This window comes from Sus scrofa, chromosome 3 (genome assembly GCF_054392235.1).
Source record: "Sus scrofa isolate SSC_HxYL_T2T_F1_AM1 chromosome 3, Sscrofa_HxYL_maternal_Yorkshire_Landrace_v2.0, whole genome shotgun sequence".
NCBI classification, from domain to species: domain Eukaryota; kingdom Metazoa; phylum Chordata; class Mammalia; order Artiodactyla; family Suidae; genus Sus; species Sus scrofa.
In genome coordinates this window covers 30,834,305-30,854,508 of record NC_139385.1, presented here as the reverse complement: position 1 = coordinate 30,854,508, position 20,204 = coordinate 30,834,305, and the positions used below count along the sequence as shown (strand labels likewise).

Below are 20,204 nucleotides of genomic sequence, written 5' to 3'. Positions count from 1 at the left end.
CTCAATGGTTAAGGATCCGGCATTGCCCTGAGCTGTGGTGTAGGTCATAGAAGCAGCTTGGTTCCCACATTGCTGTGGCTGTGGTGTAGGCCAGAACTCTGATTCGACCCCTAGCCTGGGAACTTCCATAGGCCTTGGGTGTGACCCTAAAAAAAAAGAAAGAAAAGAAAGAAAGAAAGAAAGAAGAAAAGAAATGGGTCTGGAGAATATAGAAGATTTCTTTCCTTAAAATATAAAAGTTTACCTATGCCCATAAAAAATGGGAACATATGTAGAAGTATTTAGAAAGGAAAAAAATATATATATATAATCTTACCATCTATAGTTTTCTAGGCTTTTAGTCATTTGTTTTTCTTACTCAAGCTCAAGTTACATTCACACTGTGGCATCATGCTTTGTTTCATTCTTCTGGTTTTTGTTTGGTTTTGTTTGCTTTTTTTGCTAGACATTAGAGAGGTTTCCAACAGGCAGATTTGGGGATGAAAGGTCATTAGAGACATGGGACACAGGCTAAGCTGCATGGAGGAGGAAAAGTTGGGGATGTGGTAAGGCTCGGTGGGCACTCTGCTGTGGTCCAGGCACAGGGCCTAGAGGGGAGGGAAGAGGCCATAAACTGGTGGTCTATGGTCTGACTTCAGCTTACAGCTGGGTGATGTTTAGCTCTTACCACACACACCAACACAAGGCTGTAACATATTTTTAAAGTAGTTGCCAACTTCTAAAAACCTAGGGCTTTAAAATTCTAGATTCCCATTCCCCCCACCCTTTTTTTCTTTTTAGGGCCACACCTGGGGCATATGGAAGTTCCCAGGCTAGGGGTCCAATCAGAACTGGAGTTGACAGCCTACACCATAGCCACAGCAACACCAGATATGAGTTGTGTCTGTGACCTACACTGCAGCTCACAGCAATGCCAGATCCTTTAACCCACTGAGTGAGGACAGGGATTGAATGTGAACACTCACGGATACCAGTTGGCTTCTTAATCTGCTGATCCACAGCTAGAACTCCTTCCATCTACCCTTTAAAATAATCAGAAGGAGTTCTGGCCATGGCTCAGAGGTTAACAAACCTGACTACCAGTCCAGGAGGACAAGGGTTCGATCCCTGGCCCCACTAAGTGGGTTAAGGATCTGGCATTGCCTTGAGCTGTGATGTAGGTTGCAGATGCATCTTGGATCCTGCGTTGCTATGGCTGTGGCACAGGCTGGCAGCTACGGCTCCAATTCGACCCCTAGCCTGGGAACCTCCTATATGCCGCAGGTGTGGCACTAAAAAGATAAAACACACGCACACACAAAAATAAATCAGAAAATCTGGTCACAAGAGGCCTGCCTTCCCTCGCTTCTAGTTCACTGCAGTCCCCACCACTCCCTATTGATGTTCAGCACGGAGACTGCCTGCCTGTGGTGATGGCTATTGTACCTTGGAAAGGGGAATATTTCTTGTGCCTGGTCCTCTTTACTCATTTATATTACATTCCTGGCTGCTGCAGGCACTTGAGTTTGTGACTTTGGGTTAAGATCATGTTACAGGAGACCTTAAATGTAAGCATGAATGATTTTTCCTTCATTTGAGTATGTCATTGATGGTCAGTGAATGAACTCAGCATCCCAAACCAAACAGAAGCGAATGGATTCCCCCTTAAACTCCTACATGAATCTAGTATAAGTCTTGCATGAATACAATCAAATGTGGCCTAATCTAGCTTTGTAAATAAACAACAACTACTTTTCTATTTTTAAGTAGACATGTCTAAAATACAACAACCAGGAAATTTTGTTGCTTAGAGCAGGAGTTGGCAGACTTCTCCTTTTATAAAGGATCAAACAGTAAGTCTTTTAGTCTTTACCTGCACACGATAGAAGTGTTTTAGTCTTTAGTCTTTAATCTCTGTCACAACTACTTGAAACATGAAAGCAGTCATAGACAATAAATGGGTGAGCATGGCTATATTTCAATAAAACTTTATTTATGGACACAAAATTTGCTATATAGATATATATTCATATATATTATTATATATGTATGTATATCACATATATTCATATATATGACATATGTATTTATATCTATCTATCTATATGTTTTTAGGGCCTAATCTGCAACATATGGAGGTTCTCAGGCTAGGGGCTGAATTGGAGCTGCAGCTGCTGGCCTACACCACAGCTCACGGCAATGCTAGATCCTTAACTGCTGAATAAGGCCAGGGACTGAGTCTGCATCCTCATGGATACTAGTTTGTTACTGTGACCCATGATGGGAGCTCCCTAAATATTATATAATTTTTACTTGGGATGAAATATTATTATTCTTTCTATTTTTTTCAAGCATTTAAAAATGTCAAAACCATTCTTAGTGCAAACTGGACAAATATAGGCAGCAGGCTGGATTTGGCTATATGCCATAGTTTGCTGAGAATCACTGAACATTCGAGTTGAAGGGGGCTTTGGGAGTTCTTGTCATGGTGCAGTGGAAACAAATCTGACGAGGAACCATGAGGTTGTGGGTTTGATCCCTGGCCTTGCTCAGTGGGTTGAGGATCCGGCGTCGCTGGGAGCTGTGGTGTAGGTCGCAGATGAGGCTTGGATCTGGCGTTGCTGTGGCTCTGGTGTAGGCCAGCAGCTATAGCTCTGATTAGACCCCTAGCCTGGGAACTTCCATATGCCGCGGGTATGGCCCTAAAAAAGACAAAAGACAAAAATAAATAAATGAGTAAATAAAGTTCACAGAAAACAGGAGTTCCTGTCATGGCACAGTGGGTTAAGAATCCAACTGCAGTGGCTTGGCTCCCTGTGGAGGCGAGGATTCATTCCCCAGCCTGGCACAGTGGTGTTGCCACAGCTGTGGTTCAGATTTAGTCCCTGGCCTGGGAACTTCCATATGCCAGAGGGATGGCCATAAAAATAAGTAAATAAAATAAAAAAAATAAAGCTCATAGAAAACAAATAGCTGTTTCCAGTGTTGATTAAGATTCCATGGATCCCCCATGAGGAAGCGGGTTTGACCCCTGGCCTCCCTCAGTGGATTAAGGCTCCCACATTGCCGTGAGCTGTGGTGTAGGTAGCAGACATGGTTCAGATCCCACATTGCTGTGGCTGTGGTGTAGGCCGGCAGCTGCAGCTCCAACTGGACCCCTAGCCCAGGAACTTCCATATGCCACAGGTGCGGCCCTAAAAAGCAAAAAAAAAAAAAAAAATCCACGGATCCCAAGAAATATAGGATAAAGTACCTAGATTACAGGTGGTATTTTTTTTTCAGACAAATAAGTTTTAAAACTCAGATTTGCTGGCATTTAATCTCCTTCCCAGACACAGCTCTTCCTATTACCTCCCTACAACAAATTCTCACAACACATACCCCAGACTCATGGGATCACGCCTTGGTGTTTCCTTTGCCTTTACAAATGTTGTCCCTTCTGTCTGGAACATCCTTCCTAGAAAACTATTCATCTTTCAAAGTCTAGGCAAGTGTCAGTCCCCCAGGCCTTCCCCAACTTTTCCTTCCCTCTCCTTTCTCGTTCAAAAAAGTACAGCAGGTATTGCACGGCACTAGCATCACTCATCTATGATCTACTTTCTACTAGACCAAGAGCTTCTTAAGGGCAGAGGTGGGTCTTCTTCATCTTTGTATTCCCAGCCATTAGTGTGATGTCTGGAGTTCCAGGGTGCAGCCCAGAGGCAGGCAGTGGTTGGTCAGCATCTCACCTGAATCCCACGTTGGTGCTCTCGGGAACGATCACCTCCTCACAGATCTTCTCTAGCGCAGGCATCCAGCTCGTGGCCAAATGACAGTTCTGCAAGACCACCCAGGTCCCATCTTTGATGGCACTGTGGATCATTTTGGCAGCAATAGGGCCTTGGCCTTGGCCCAGGGAGATGGTCTGTGTTTTGGCACCTCCCATGCCAAGATCATCAGCAAATTTGAGCAGGCCTGAGACCGGGAAGAAAAAAAGGGCTTTTGAGAAGAGAGGCTACTTAAGACCGTATTAGCAGTAACAACACAGAAGGAGGGGTTACATTAAAATTCTGGACTCAGACAGAAACCTTCTGTTAATTGTAAAATTAGCATCTTTTTGAGGAGCTTTAGACTTCTGATAAGATGGTGAATGAAGACACTATTGATTCCTCTTTGCTCTAAACAGAGAAACACTCATTTTTACCAAGAAAATAGGTATTTGGACAGAGAAGTTTCAAGGAGGTCTCTTTCACGTTTCTCTTCCTCAAGGGCAGCCAATGTTACTACCTTTCTGTGAATCTCTTCAGAGATATGTTATGCATTTAATTATACTTCCACGAATTGTAAAACACTACATTGGCTTTCCTCACTTACGTATTTTCCATATCAGTACGTCTATAAAGGCCTGATTCTTTTTCATGGCTACATAGTATTTAACCTTTGCAAAATACTTACCACTCTAGTGTTTGGAGTTTGTCCATAGGAAACATAGTTTTGCACTCATAAGGGGTGGGATGTTAGAACTGAGATCCTCAAATGGCTGCCTCTCATGGATTTTTTGTTTGTTTGTTTGTTTTTGTCTTTTTAGGGCCACATCTGCAGCATATGGAGGTTCCGAGGCTAGGGGTTGAATGGGAGCTGTAGCTGCCAGCCTACACCACAGCCACAGCAACTCAGGATCTGAGCCATGTCTGCAACCTACACCACAGCTCATGGCAACACCAGATCCTTAACCCACTGACAAAGGCCAGGGATTGAACCTGAGTCCTCATGGATGCTAGTCAGACTGGTTTCTGCTGAGCCATGATAGGAACTTCCCCACTCTCATGTTAGAGGGGCCAGAAATCTTGTGTTCCTTCTTTAATGATTTCTAGATGTGTATCTTTGATGGGTTTTTTGGAGACAATATTAATCTGCCAAGGCTGCCATAACAAATAACTGAATATTGGGTGGCTTAAACAATAGGAAAATTATTCTCTCTCAATTCGGGAAGCTAGAAATACAAAATCAATGTGCTTGCCAGGTTGGTTTCCTCTGAGGCCTCTCTCCCTGACCTGTTTGTGGTCACCTTCTCCATGTATCCCCACTTCTCTCTGGCAGTGTGTGTTCTTTTTTGATTTTTTTTTTTTTCCTTTTCTAGGGCCACTCCTGCGGCATATGGAGGTTCCCAGGCTAGGGGTCTAATCAGAGCTGTAGCTGCCGGCCTACGCCAGAGCCACAGCAATGCAGGATCCGAGCCGCGTCTGCAACCTACACCACAACTCACGGCAACGCCAGATCCTTAACCCACTGAGCGAGGCCAGGGATCAAATCGGCAACCTCATCGTTCCTAGTTGGATTCGTTAACCACTGAGCCACAATGGGAACTCCGATTTTTTTGTTTTTTCTTGTTATGGCCATACCTGTGGCACACAGAAGTTCTGGGTTAGGGGTTGAAATGGAGCTGCAGTTGCCAGCCTATGCCACAGCCACAGCAAGACTAGATCAGAACCTCATCGGCGACCTATGTGCTGCAGCCTGGGACAATGCTTGATCCTTAACCCAGTGACTGAGGTCAAGGATCAAACCCGCATCCTCATGGACACTATGTTGGGTTCTGAACCTGCTGAGCCACAACGGGAACTCCAAGTGTGTGTCTGTGTTTTAGTCTTCTTCTCTTACAAGGACATTGGTCATACTGGAGTAGGACCTACCCTAGTGACCTCACCTTAAAACGCTTTAAGACCCTATCTCCAGGAGTTCCCATTGTGGCTGTGGTGTAAGTCGCAAATGCGGCTTGGATCTGGCGTTGCTGTGGCTGTGGCCATAGGCCAGTGGCCACAGCTCCAATTCGACCCCTCGCCTGGGAACCTCTATATACCACAGGGGCAGCCTTAAAAAGACACACACACACACACACACACACACACGCACAGACCCTATCTCCAAATATAGTTACATTCTGAGGTACTAGGAATTAGGTGTTTAATACACAGATTTGGAGGGGGGATACAACTCAGCTCATAACAGAAAATATATGTAATCCCGGGAGTATTAATTCTTTTGACTGTTCTATGTGCTGATTATCCCTTATAGTGATGTATTTCCTCATGAAGTTTATAATATAATATTTTTTATTGTGAGTTTGCAATCTGCAAGCTTGTATTATTTTGGAGAAGTCTGATATACCCTGGGGTTTCAGAGTGCCCTAACAGAAAAATTTTGCAGATGCCAACACTGGTGCCACCCAGGGTTTTGACATTCTGGATCAATTTAATGAGAAATTTGTCAGCTTGAGAATCCCATACCACAGATCTACACCCTTCATCAGCATGTGGCCTAGGCTTGGTGTTTCAATTTCTTTGTTTGCCTTTTCCACCCAGGCTCTGGGAAAATGACAAGCTTCCCCATTAGTTCTTGAGTCAGAAGCACAGCATGAAATTTAGAGTTCTATGGGAGAAAAAAATAGATTGGGAACAAAGCAAAACTTCTAGAAATGGAAAGCACTGTCATTGATGATAAAAATTCAAAGGATTGATTAAAAAGGTAGGTTAAGACTTGGTGCTATGGTGCAATGGGATTGGTGGTATCTTGGGGGAGCTAGGACAAGGATTTGATCCCTGGCCTGGCACAGTGGGTTAAGGATCTAGTATTGCTGCAGCTGTGGCTTTGGCTCGGATCTGATCCCTGGCCCGGGAACTCCATATATGCTGCAGTTAGGCCAAAAATGGAGAAAAGAAAAAAAAAAAAAAAAAAGGCAGGTTAGATACAGCCAAAAAGAGGATCAGTAGAAAGTAAGTTCTGCTAACACTGATGCACTCAGTTGTGATGGGACCCCAGGTCTTCAAATACCATGACCTGATAAAGGAATTGGAGTTCCTGGGAGAAATGTTTGTTCATAAGCCTGAAATATATGGTAGTTCTATACATCAAGGAAGTTATCAAAAACTACTGGGGTTATATGAGAAGGATATGGGTATGAAGGTGCTCTTACAAGGCCAAAGACCGAATAATCTGAGCATCAAAAAGAATGATGACAGCAGTGGAGTAATACTCCACTATGTTTGAAACATCCAATATGTTAAAAATCCATGCATAAATAACGGTACCAAAACAACCCATCTTACTGCTTAAGTAACTCTGGAGATTCCTAGGGCACCAATTTCATTATTCTGAAATCTGGTAAATAAAGACCTTGAACCAAGCAGCTTTTCTGCCTGTACTTTTTGAATTTTATTTAAAGTAAACCAAAGAGTTGATGAAGAAAAATTCTTTTTTTTAATAGAAGAATTCCAGCTAATAAATGTGGAAGGCATGATAGAATTAGAATATCATCATTTTGCAGCCTCCTCATTGGATAATGGATCTGGGTAATTTTCTATGGCTGATTAGGTAAGTAGTTCCCAATATTCACTGCACATTGAAATGACCTGAAAATCTTTATAAAACACAATGCCTGGGTCTCATCTACAAAGATTTTAAGTAGTTGAGGGTGTGGCCTGCACATGGAGATTTTTCTTTTTTTCTTTTTTAAAAATGAAAAAAAATTTTTTTTAAAGAGCCACACCCATGGCATATAGAGGTTCCCAAGCCAGGGGTCAAATCAGAGCTGCAGCCGCTGGCCTACCCCACAGCCACAGCAATGCCAGATCTGGGCCGTGACTGCGACCTATACCACAGCTCACGGCAACGCCGGATCCTTAACCCACTGAGTGAGGCCAGGGATCGAACCTGTGTTCTCATGGATGCTAATCAGATTTGTTTCCACTGAGCCATGATGGGAACTCCGGAGATTGTTCTTAAAGCTCCCCAGGTGATACCAATGTGTGTCCAAGATTGAGAATCACCACATTAGATGAAAGGGGATGGGAAAGTTTACAAAGGAGCTGGTGGAGGAGTAGGGAGGTGGATTACACTGACAATGCCTGAGGAGTTTCCACTGTGGTTCAGCTGGTTAAGAATCCAACATTGTCTCTGTGAGGATGTGGGTTCGATCCCTGGCCTTGCTCAGTGGGGTAAGGATCCGGCATTGCCACAAGTTCAGATGTAGGTCTCAGAGGCAGCTCGGATCTGGTGGTGCCATGGCTGTGATGTAGGCTTCAGCTGCAGCTTCCATTTGACCCCCAGCCTGGGAACTTCCATATGCCCCAGGTACGGCCATAAGAAGAAGAAGAGGAAGAAAAAAACACAAAAAAACAAAAAAACAAAAAAAGACAATGCCTGAACCCACTGATCAAGTTTGGTAAGAAAAGATGACCAGACAGTATGTGGCCCCTGAGAGGATGCACTATGAGAAGTGCATGGTACCAGTTTCCTGGGGAGTTATCCAAGCTGAACTAAATCAAACCTCTAGCATAGAGGACAGGAATAAGCCACATACACTACTAGATGTAGCAGGCCCTTCTCCCAACACATGATCCTTTTATAGACCATATTCTGACCTTCCATCCATTTCTCTTCTTTACTTTTCCTCTAGTTTCTCTTGTATAAAGCTGCCACAGAAAGGACTAGAAAGAGGTCATGAACTGAGCTTTGGCAAAAACACTAATTTGGGTATAGAAACCTGGAAAGAGTACCAGTTCATTTCAGCTCCTTCTTCTGATTTCCTTTGAGAGGCTGGGGTGCTGGCTTTCTATTCAGGTCAGGGTATATGTCAAACTCCTCCGCTTTCACGGGAGAATGCCAAGCTTGTCGTTTGCATTTCTGGTATTCTTTCTTCACTGAGCAACAGAGAAAACTAAAGCTTGGAGATCCTCCAACAGAGCAGAAAACTAATCTATTCCTGTCAACAACGCAAATCCTTATATATATAAATGCATATATAAATGCACCAACACTTCCTGGAAAGATACACAAACCAGTAGTAATGGTTACCTCTGGGAAGACTGGGAAGAAGATGTACCTTTCACTCCACACCAGGGTTTCTCAGCCTCCATACAATTTATATTTTGGGCTAAATAATCCTTTGTTGTATGGGCTGTGCTGGGCATGGCATTTAGCAGCATCCTTGGCGTCTACTTGATGCCAGTATCACTCCTTGGTTGTAACAACAAAAATACTTTCCCACTTTGCTAAATGTCCCTTGAGGGGCAAAATGGCCCTGATGGAGCCAGAGTCCTGTACTTTTTTCAATGTCTGGTTTTTCATTTTTTTTATTACATGCAGTGTGACATTCAAAAAATTTTTAGTATTTTTTAAAAGAAAAAAAGCCTAGTTGAGAGAAGCAATAGTCTGAGAAAATGATCTAAGACAAAGGTAATAAACTAGCAATCACTAAGCTAGATCTAGCCCTGGTTTAACCATCATAAAGGACTTTTTTTGTCTTTTTTTTTTAGGGCACACCTGAGGCATATCAAAGTTCCCAGGCTAGGGGTCGAACTGGAGCCGTAGCTTCTGGCCTATAGCACAGCCACAGCACTGCAGGATCTGAGCTGTGTCTGTGACCTACACCACAACTCATGGGAATGCCAGATCCTTAACCCACTCAGTGGGGCCAGGGATGGAACCTGTGTCCTCATGGATACTAGTCAGGTTCATTACCACTGAGCCACAACGGGAACTCCACTGTCACAAAGTTTTAAAGGAAAAATTTGAGGCACTCCCTGGTGGTGCAGCAGCCTAAGGATTTTGTGTTGTCACTGCTGTGGTTCAGGTTGCAGCTGTGGCATGGGTTTGATCCCTGACCCTGGAACTTATGCATGCTATGGGCATGGCCAAAAAAAGAAAGAGAGAAAGAAGAAAAATTTTTTATGGCTGTACCTGTGGCACATGTAAGTTCCTGGGCTAGGGACTGAATCAGAGCTGCAGCTGCAGGCCTATGCCACAGCCATGGCAATGCCAGATTAGAGCCGCATTGGCCAGGTATGCAGCAATGCTGGATCCTTAACCCACTGAGCGAGGCTAGGGATCCAACCTGCACACTCAAGGACACTATGTCTGGTTCCTAACCTGCCGATGAGATAAACTCCAAGAAATAAAAAATTTGAAATGAATCAGTGAGACTTAAAAATAGGTGATTTTTACATTTCTGGTTTCTCTTGAAAAACAGAGGATCTGGTCATTGGGAGCTCACCCTGTCAGATGTCACGAAGAGAGAGAGCTGAGGAGCAGCTTCCCCTTTCAGGTAGGAACGAAGTCTGAAGTTGCCCTAGCCCTGCCTTAGCCTGTTAACTGCTTGGCCTTCAAAGCCTCCTGAGTTTGAGATTCCTGCCGTAAGGGACATACTCTTGTCATCCTCCATGTCATGGCTTTTTACACTCCTCACGCAACATTCTGCCCTCACCTGCCATGGGGTCTGCGCCTGGAGACAACACGAATATCAACGGTGCACAGCAACTAGAATCACTGTAGGACCCCTGGAGATCAAACGTAGGGGCTTCGATGTAGACATTCCCCATGTTTTCAGCAATGAACCTGCGAATGGCTGGAATCATTTTGTCAGGCCGCAGACATCGGAGGATCACCATCCTCTCCAAGCCTTGAAGCAGCTTCCAAGATCCAGGGAATTTCTCCTCATGGGGCCAGGCTGAGTCATAGATGAACTTCCATTCATGAGCGTTTTGTTCCAAATGTTCCATGAGGCCTTTCAGCTTCGGCAACTCAGATGCACGAACCACTTCGGCCCAGGCCTTCTCAGACAGCCATTCGGGAACGGGGTTGGGATAGGGGTTTTCCAGGGCAACACCTCCTGTTAGAAGAAAATACCAAATGTCCTCATTAATTTGCTTTTTCTCTTTCAGGATGCCTATGGTCAAGAGGAAGGAGAAGAGCAGCTTGTCCTTCTCAAACAGAGAGCGGCAGACGTTGTTGTAGATGCTGAGGGTGAAATGTTCAATGATGTACTCAATCCGTAACTCTAGCTGCTCGCTCTTCCTGCTATGGGCCAGGGAGTGCACATAGAGGTTTATGAACCACGTCAGGGAGTACTGGTACATGGGCTCAATGTGGGCCAGGTCAGAGATGCAGAAGAAGATGGTGGCAGAGTGGACAGCCACTGGCTTGTAGCCCATCCGAGTCTCATCGATCTGTGTTTCTGTCACGGAAGCAATTTCCTGTTTCTCCGAGATTTCTTCAGACAGCAGTTTGGAGGAGGACAAAATTTTGATGGCAGTCTCGTCCTCCAGGATGTTGCCTTCAGACAGCGAAAGGACCTCCAAGATCTTATCTTCAATTTCCTTAAGCTGCTTCTTGTTCTTGGCACTTTCCACAATCAACTTGTTCTTCTTCTCTTCCAGTTCTGGCTTCTCCTTGGCGGCCACAATGCCGAGGAGTTGATCTTGGAGGCCCAAGGGGGTGATCATGAAGTTGAGGAGACAGACTTTCACGGCAACCTCAGGGAGGTAATGTGGGTTCCTCAAACGGGTTGTGATGTACAACTTAAAATCCTTGGAGTATTCGATGATGTTTTCACCGAGCCTCATGTACTCCACCCCTTGCTGTCTGAATGTGGACTTGAGCAAGATGGGTTCAATGAATGCATCCAGCTCTTCCCCAACATTTTCTAGTAAGACGGGGGTGCCAAACTGCAGGGCATGTTCCAGTGTCCTCACATAGTTGGCATCCGAGAACTTGATGACGGACAGCTTGTTTGCCTTCTCCATATTCTTGATCCACTTATTGGCTTGTCCCTGAGGGTCAATCATTAAGGCCCAGCGTCTGGAGTTGGATACAATGATACCATTGTCAATGGAGAAGGAGTCGACGGGCAGCCCGGCAATCTGCCAGGCGCGGATTTTTACAGGATCGCCTAAAGTGTTGCTCAGACTGAAGTCACTGGAGCCGGGGAGAACCTTGTCCTTACACTGAGCCAACCACTGCTTCTGGCACTCAGCCCGATAATCCACGGTAAAGGCCCCCAGGTAAGCCACGGTCCCCGAGGACACCAACACATCCCCTGTAAGATTAGTATAGCGGATCCCTAGCTGCCGGGCAGCTTCTGTCCATCTGTCCTTCTCTCCTCCAAGACCACTGATCAGTTTTTCTGCTCTGACCAACTTTTGGGAGCAGATTTCGATGTTTTCCTCCAGCGTCTTTTTCTTGGTATTCATCTCCTCAAAGTCATCATTCAGGGCCTGGAGGCGGTCCTCCACCAGCTTTAGCTCTGCTCGCTTCTGGTTCAGTTTCTGCATCTGTATGTCCAGCTTCCCCTCCGCCTCCTTCAGCCGCTCCCGTTTGGGAGCCACCACTTTGGCCACTCGATCATACACCTCCATGGCCCTCACCCACTTGCACAGACCCTCGCAGGCAGATGACACGTTTTTAATGACAGCTGGCTGGAAATCTGGATGATCAATAAACCTTTCCCGGATTCGCTTCATGATCACTGGGGGGATGTTGTCTTTGTCATATGTCTTAAGACTCTCCAAGAATTTCAGATCTCCAAGAACCTTTTTGGATAACCCCCAATAGTCTTCTATCATTTTACCTGTTTGGGACAAGAAACAGAGATTACACTATTATTGAGACACTCTGGCTGAAACTTATATCCTTGCAATGGCTACTCCTCATACTTCACATACACACACAAAAAAATCCAAGGTCCTTACAGAGGATTTTTAGGGCAGAGAATACTCCGTATGATACCATAATGATGGGTACATGCCATGACATATTTGTACACTAATGTGTACACTAATGAACACTAATGTAAGAGTGAACACTAATGTAAACTATGGACTTTGGATGGTAATGATGTGTGTCCATGTAGGTTCATCAGTTGTACCAAATGTACCACTCTGGTGGGGATGTGGATAACTAGGGAGACTATGCATGTGTGGGGGCAGGGGGAATATAAGAAAACTCTGTATCTTCATCTCAATTTCGCTGTGAACTTAAAATTGCTCTGAAAAAGTAAAATCTTTTTTTTTTTTTGGTCTTTTTTAGGGCCATACCTGTGGCATATGGAGGTTCCCAGGGTGGGTATTGAATCAGAGTTGTAGCTGCCAGCCCACGCCACAGCCACAGCAACATGGGATCAAGCCACATCTGTGATCTACACCACAGCTCACAGCAATGCCAGAGCCTTAACCCACTGGGCGAGGCCAGGGATTGAATCTGCATCCTCATGGTTACTAGTCAGATTCGTTTCCACTGGGCCATGATGGGAACTTCTGAAAAAGTAAAATCTTTAAAAGCCCAAGCTCCTTGCCACGGTCTGGGAGGCCCACCAACTTTAACCACTTCATCTCTGCCGTGCTCCCTTGGTCCTTGAGTGACAAGGACTTTCATTCAATTCCTGAATGGTCCCAAGCCCTTCACCTAGGCTGTAACTGGCTTCTAGCTGCCTCCTGACTAGACTTCAGGCTCACTTTGAAAGCCACCTCTCTATGGAGCATTTTCTCTCATCACGGCAACTAGAAGTGCATTCCCTTTAAAGCATTTATGGAAATTTGTAATTTCTTTGGTTTAGTTTTAATTATATGCCTCTCCCTCAAAGTTGCAAGCTCCTGGAGAGGAGAATAATGGTGGAGTGGTATGACACTAAGCTCACCTCCCCCCATGAACATACCAAAAATACACCTACAGGTGGAGCAAAAATCACTGAAAACCACCTGGAGAATAGCAGAAAGATTTGTACAACCAAGGCTGTAAAGAAAGATCCACATGGAATTGGGTAAGAAAGGAGGAGAAGCAATCAGGTTGGAACCTGTGTCCCTGGGATACAGAAGAGGAGGGGACAGAGAAGAGGAGGGGGTATCATGGGCTTGGAGATCCTCCCAGGGAGTGAGGGGTTCAAACACATATTGGACACCCCAGTCCTGACACAAGGAAGATGAGTTCCTTTAGCTAGCTTGAAAACCAGTGGGACTTACAGGAGAAACTGAGACTCCACTCATGAAGAGAATGTACATGTTTTCTCACTCCCGGGAATAAGATGGAAGAAGTAGACTGAAACTGCTTGGGGCTCTGGCCAGTTTCCCACCATTGCTCCTGTATGTGCCTGGCTTGTGCCAAGTTCCTGCTCCAGCCCCCTCTAGCTCTGGTGCAGCTTCCTACTTGGGAAAAGGCTACCACTACTGAGGAGAGTGTGCACTTAGGAGGCACAGAGCTGGCCTGGACCTGGCATTGCATCTAAATGGAAAGAGAGCATCTATTGCTGGAGCTTATGGAGTGAGTGGATCAGGAGCATTCTGGAGCTCTGACTGGTGTGCCAGGACCATCCCAGCACACATCAAACCTCTACTGGGTACCTGTTCTGGCTCCCCTTGCTCCAGCATGGCTCCCCTCTGGGGTGAAGGTGCTGTTGTTGGGAGGTGGAGAAACACATTTAGAGAAGACTGAACCAGCTTGGACCCAACATGGAGGGCTTCTACCCCAGCACCTGGGACCTGACCTGCCCCCAGTAGGGTGGTGATGACCACTGAGCATAGAGAAGCTCCATCTGACACCTGGCTCTGGCTCTAGCCCCTCCATATACAGCTCCATTTCCCAATAAGGTAATAGCTGTCAGCACACCCTGAAGATGTGACCCATGATCACTTCAGACCCAGCTCTGCCACCAAAGCCTCTGGGCACACATAGATTGTATAGGGACACTCCCACACAAGGATATCCCTTTGAGGCTGGGATAGCTAACTATTCCATATAATTTCATAGAGATAGAGACAGTTAACAATGAGAAGACAGAGGAATATGCGTGAAGCAAAAGAACAGGGCAAAACCCCTGAAAAAACAACTAATGAAACAGAAATAAACAATTTACCAAATAAAGTGTTCAAAGCATTAGTAATAAGAATGATAACTGAAATTGGGAAAAGAATAAATAAACACAGTGAGAATTTTAACAAGGAACTAGAAAAATATAAAAAAGATCCAGTTAGAGCTAAGAATAAAATAACTTCTATTGTGAAAAGAAAAACACAATAAAAGGACTTAATAGCAGACTAGGTGATACGGAAGGACACATAAGTGATCTGGAAGATATAATAATGGACATCATCCAATCGGAACAGCAGAGAACAAGACAAATGGAAAAAAAGAAAGCAATGTACAAGATCTCTGAAATAACATTAAATATGCCAACATTTGTATTATAGGGGATGCAGAAGGAAAAGAGAGAAAAGTGTCAAAATGCATTGAATGAAATCATGGCTGAAAACATCTCAGACTTGAAGAAGGAAACAGATATATAGGTACAGGAATCATAGAGAAGTTCCAAACAAGATGAACCCAGAAGGTCTCATGCCAAAACATAATTAAAATGGCAAAAATGAAAGATAGAGAATTCTAAAGGCAGCAAGAGAAAAACAAAGTCACATATAAAAGGAACTCCTATAAGGCTATCAGCTGATTTTTCTGCTCAAACTTTTCAGGCCAGAAGACAGTGATATGCTATATTTAAAGTGCTGAAAGAAAAACCCTACAACCTAGGATATTCTACCAGCAAAGATATCATTCCAAATTGAAGGCAAGAGGAAGAACTTCTCAGATAAGCAAAACTTAAAGAGTTCATCAGTACTAGCCAGACCTAAAATAAGAGTTAAAGTGTCTTCTATAAGTGGAAAAGAAAAGTCTATAACAAGAAGAATTTATAGGAAAGGGAAAATGCCTCTAGTAAAGGCAAATATATAGTAAATGCTGTGAATCAACAATTTAAATAACCTAGTATGAAGATTAAAAGACAAAACTTGTAAAATCAATTATAACTACAATAGTTAGTTAAGGTGTAAACATGAAAATGTAAAATATGACATCAAAATACAAAACATGAGGGAGGGAGGAACTATAAATCTTTTAGAATGTGTTCAAACTTAAATTATTCTCAGTTTAAAATAGATATAGTTGTAGGTCAACATATATGACCCCCACCATAACCATAAATCAAAAACCTACAATATATAGAAAGAAACCACAAAATATAGAAAGAAAGGAACATATCATAACAATAAAGAAAATTATCAAACTACAAAGGAAGAGACTAAAAGAAGAAGAAGACTGAGAACTACAAAAACAACCAGAAAAGATGTAACAAAATGGCAATAACATATCTATCGACAATCACTCAATGCTCTAATCAAAATACACAGAATGACTGATTGGGTAAAAGCCAGGACCCATCTATATGCTGCTTATAAAAGACCCACTTTAAAGCTAAAATACATAGACTGAAAGCAACACAATGAAAAAGATACTTCACACAAGTGGAAATGAACAGAAAGTGGGTGGTAGCAATACCCATATCAGACAAAATAGATTTTATTTTGGTCTTTTAGGGTTTTTTTTTTGGCTGTTCCTACACATGCAGAAGTTCCCCAGTCAGAGACTGAACCAAAGCCACAGCAGTAACCCGAGCCACAGCAGTGACAACGTGAAGTCCTTAACTGCTAGGCCAGCCAGAGAAATCCAAAAAAGACTTTAAAACAAGGTCTATAACAATATACAAAGAAGAGCATTATACAATAATAAGGGGATTCATATAAGAAGATATAATATTTGTTAACATACATACACCTAATAAAGGAGCACCTAAATATATGAAGCAAATAGAGTAGATTAAGATGGCAGAGCAGAAGGACTGGAGCTCACCTTCTCTCAGGAAAACAACAAAATTACAACCAACTGCTGAACAACCTTCAACAAAACAGACTGGAAACTATCAAGAAAGATATTGTACTCTAGAAGACAAAGAGGAGGCCACATCAAGACAGTAGGAGGGGCATTTACACTGTATAAGCAATCCCGTACTTGCCAGGTGGGCAGTCCACAGACAGGAAAGTAAGTATATCACAGATACTCACCCACAGAAGTGAGAGTTCCAGCCCTACATCAAGTTCCCATGCCTGGGGATCCGGCATTGGCAGGAGGAGCCCCCAGAGCATTTGGCATTGAGGGCCAGTGGGGCTTGTGTGCAGGAGCTCCATGGGACTGGGGGAAATGTAGACTCCACTCTTGAAGTGTGCACACAGGCTTTCATATGCACTGGGTCCCAGGGCAAAGCAGAGACTCCATAGGAATCTGGGTCAGACCTGCCTGCAGTTCTTGGAGGATCTCCTAGGAAAACGGGGTTATGGTGGCCCATTGTGGGGGAAAGACTTTGGAAGCAAAGGTCTCAGGAATAATCATCAGTGTAAACTCCTCTAGAGGTGGCCATTTTGGAAAAATATGGCCCCACCCATCAGCACTGAGAAGCCCCAGGCCAAACAACAAAGGAGGCAGCACACAGCTGCCTCTAATCACACCCACCAGAGGGATAAGAATCAGCTCCACCTACCAGTGGACAGGCACCAGTCCCTCCCATCAGGAAGCCTGCAGCAAGCCCCCGTACCAAATCCAGCCACAAGGGAGCAGACTCAGAAGCAAGAGAGGCTACAATCCTACTATCTTCAAAAAGACACACCCAAAATCTGTACAAAATGAAAAGGCAGAGAATTATGACTCAGGTAAGGGAACAAGAAAAAAACCCAGAAAAACAGCTAAGTGATCTGGAGATTACCAACCTCCATGAAAAGACATTAGATTAATGATAGTTAAGATGATTCAAGATCTTGGAAAGAGACTGGAGGCAAAGATTGGTAATTACAACAAGCATTGAGCAAGGAAATAGAAGATTTAAAGATTAGGCAAGCAGAGATGCAAAATATAATAACTGAAATAAAAAATTCACTAGAAGAAACCAACATCAGAATACAGGAGGGAGAAGAATGAATAAGTGGGGTGGAGCACAGACTGGTGTAAATCACTGATGCAGAACAGAAAAGAGACAGAAGATTGAAAAGAAATGAAGACAGTCCAAGAGAACTCTGGGACAACATTAAACACACCAACATCTGTATCATAGGGTGCCAGAAGTTGAAGAAAGAGGAAGGGCCAAAGAAAATAGTTGAAGAGATAATAGCCAAAAACTTCGCTAACATGGGAAAGGAATCAGTCACTCAAATCCAGAAAGCACAATGAATACCATACAAGATAAACCCAAGGAGGAACACCCTGGACACATATTATTAATCAAATGGACCAAAATTAAAGGCACAGAGAAAATATTGAAAGCAGGTAGGGAAAAGAAGCAAACAACATACAAGGGAACCCTGATAAGGTGATGGGCAGATTTTTTTCAGCAGAAACTCTGCAGGGCCAGAAGGGAGTGGCATGATATACTTAAAGTGATGAAAGGAAAAAACCTCCAACCAAGATTACTCTACCCAGCAAGGCTATCATTCAGATTTGAAGGATAAATAAAAAGCTTTACAGACAAGCAAAAGCTAAGAGAATTCAGCACCACTAAACCAGCTTTACAACAAATCCTAAAGGAACTTCTCTAGGTGGAAAAGAAAAGGCCAAAACTAGAAACAAAAATATTACAAATGACAAGGCTCACTAATAAAGGCATACATATAGTAAAGGTAGGAAATCATCCACACACAAATATGCTACCAAAACCAGAAATTGTGAGGAGGGTACAAATGCAGGATACTAGTGTGCACTTGCAATTGAGAGACCATCAACTTAAAATAATTTTATATATATATATTCCTATATCAAAACTGCAAACCAAAAATCTAAAATAGATACACACACAAATAAGAAAAAGTAATCCAAACATAATACTAAAGATAATCATCAAATCACAAGAAGAGAACAAGAGAAGGGAAGAAAAAAAGACCAACAAAAACAAATCCAAAACAATTAATAAAATGGCAACAAGAACAACATATCAATTATTACCTTAAATGTAAATGGACTAAATGCCCTAACCAAAAAACATAGCCAAGCTGAATGGATATAAAAACAAGCCCAATATATATGCTGTCTTCAAGAGATCCACTTCAGTTCTTGGGACACATACAAATTCAAAATGAGAGGGTGGAAAAAATATGCTACCCAAATGGAAATCCAAAGAAAGCTGAAGTAGCAATACTCAATTCAGACAAAATAGACCAACCATAATGGAAAAAATAAAAATCATTTAAAAATTTTTAGGGAGTTCCCGTCGTGGCGCAGTGGTTAACGAATCCGACTAGGAACCATGAGGTTGCAGGTTCGGTCCCTGCCCTTGCTCAGTGGGTTGACGATCTGGCATTGCCATGAGCTGTGGTGTAGGTTGCAGACGCGGCTTGGATCCTGCATTGCTGTGGCTCTGGTGTAGGCTGGTGGCTACAGCTCCGATTCGACCCCTAGCTTGGGAACTTCCATATGCCGCAGGAGCGGCCCAAGAAATAGCAAAAAAAGACCAAAAAAAAAATAAATAAATAAATAAATAAAAATTTTAAAAAAAGAAAATAAAAAAAGAATATTCTAAGAGGCAAAGAAGGACATTACATAATGATCAAAGGATCAGTCCAAGAAGAAGATATAACAATTGTAAATATATATGCACCCATCATAGGAGCACCACAGTATAAAAGGCCACTGCTAACAGCCATAAAAGGAGAAATTAACAATAACACAATAATAGTGTGGTATTTTAACACCCCACTGACAGCAATGGACAGGTCATCCAGACAGAAAATCAACAAGGAAGCACAGGCCTTAAATGATGCATTAGACTAGATGGACTTAATAGATATTTATAGAATATTCCACCCAAAATCAGCAGAATACACATTCTTCTCAAGTGCACATGGAAAATTGTCTAGGACAGATAACATTCTGGGCCGCAAATCGAGCCACCATAAATTTAAGAAAGTTGAAATCATCTCAAGCATCTTTTCTGACCACAATGCTATATGACTAGAAATCAATGACAAGAAAAAAAAAAAACCTGCAAAGAACACCAACGTGTGGAGACTAAACATGCTGCTAAACAACCAAAGTATCACTGAAGAAATCAAAGAGGAAATTAAAAAATACCTAGAAGCAAATGACAACAAAGACACCACAATCCAAAATCTCTGGGATTCAGCAAAAACAGTTCTAAGAGGAAAGTTTATAGCAATACAAGCCTACCTCAGGAAACAAGAAAAATCTCAAATAAACAACCTAACTAAAATGATTAGAGAAAGATGAACAGACAAAACCTAAAGTTAGCAGAAGGAAAGAAATCATAAAGATCAGAGCAGAAATAAATGAAATAGAAACAAAGAAAACCATAGAAAAGATCAAGAAACTAAAAGCTGGTTATTTGAAAAAAACATCAACAAAACCGATAAACCACATAGACTCATCAAGAAAAAAACGAGAGAGGACTCAAATCAATAAAATTAGAAATCAGAAAGGAAAAGTTATAATGGACATCACACTAATACAAAGGATCATAAGAGAGTACTACAAGCAACCATATCCAATAAAATGGACAGCCTAGAAGAAATGGACAAATTCTTAGAAAAGTACAA

General features: G+C 42.9%; 1 protein-coding gene across 2 annotated transcripts in view; it reads right to left on the bottom strand.

The window, feature by feature from the left end:
- The window catches only part of DNAH3 (dynein axonemal heavy chain 3), a 215,527-nt gene that overhangs the window by 17,853 nt on the left and 177,470 nt on the right, over nucleotides 1-20,204 (bottom strand). For both annotated transcript variants that reach the window (XM_021086503.2, XM_085017379.1), the window contains 2 exons: nucleotides 10,220-12,361; nucleotides 3,708-3,933 (listed from right to left, as the gene is read on the bottom strand). In XM_021086503.2, coding sequence (XP_020942162.2) covers nucleotides 3,708-3,933; nucleotides 10,220-12,361 — 2,368 coding nt within the window. The remainder of the gene's footprint in view (nucleotides 1-3,707; nucleotides 3,934-10,219; nucleotides 12,362-20,204) is intronic.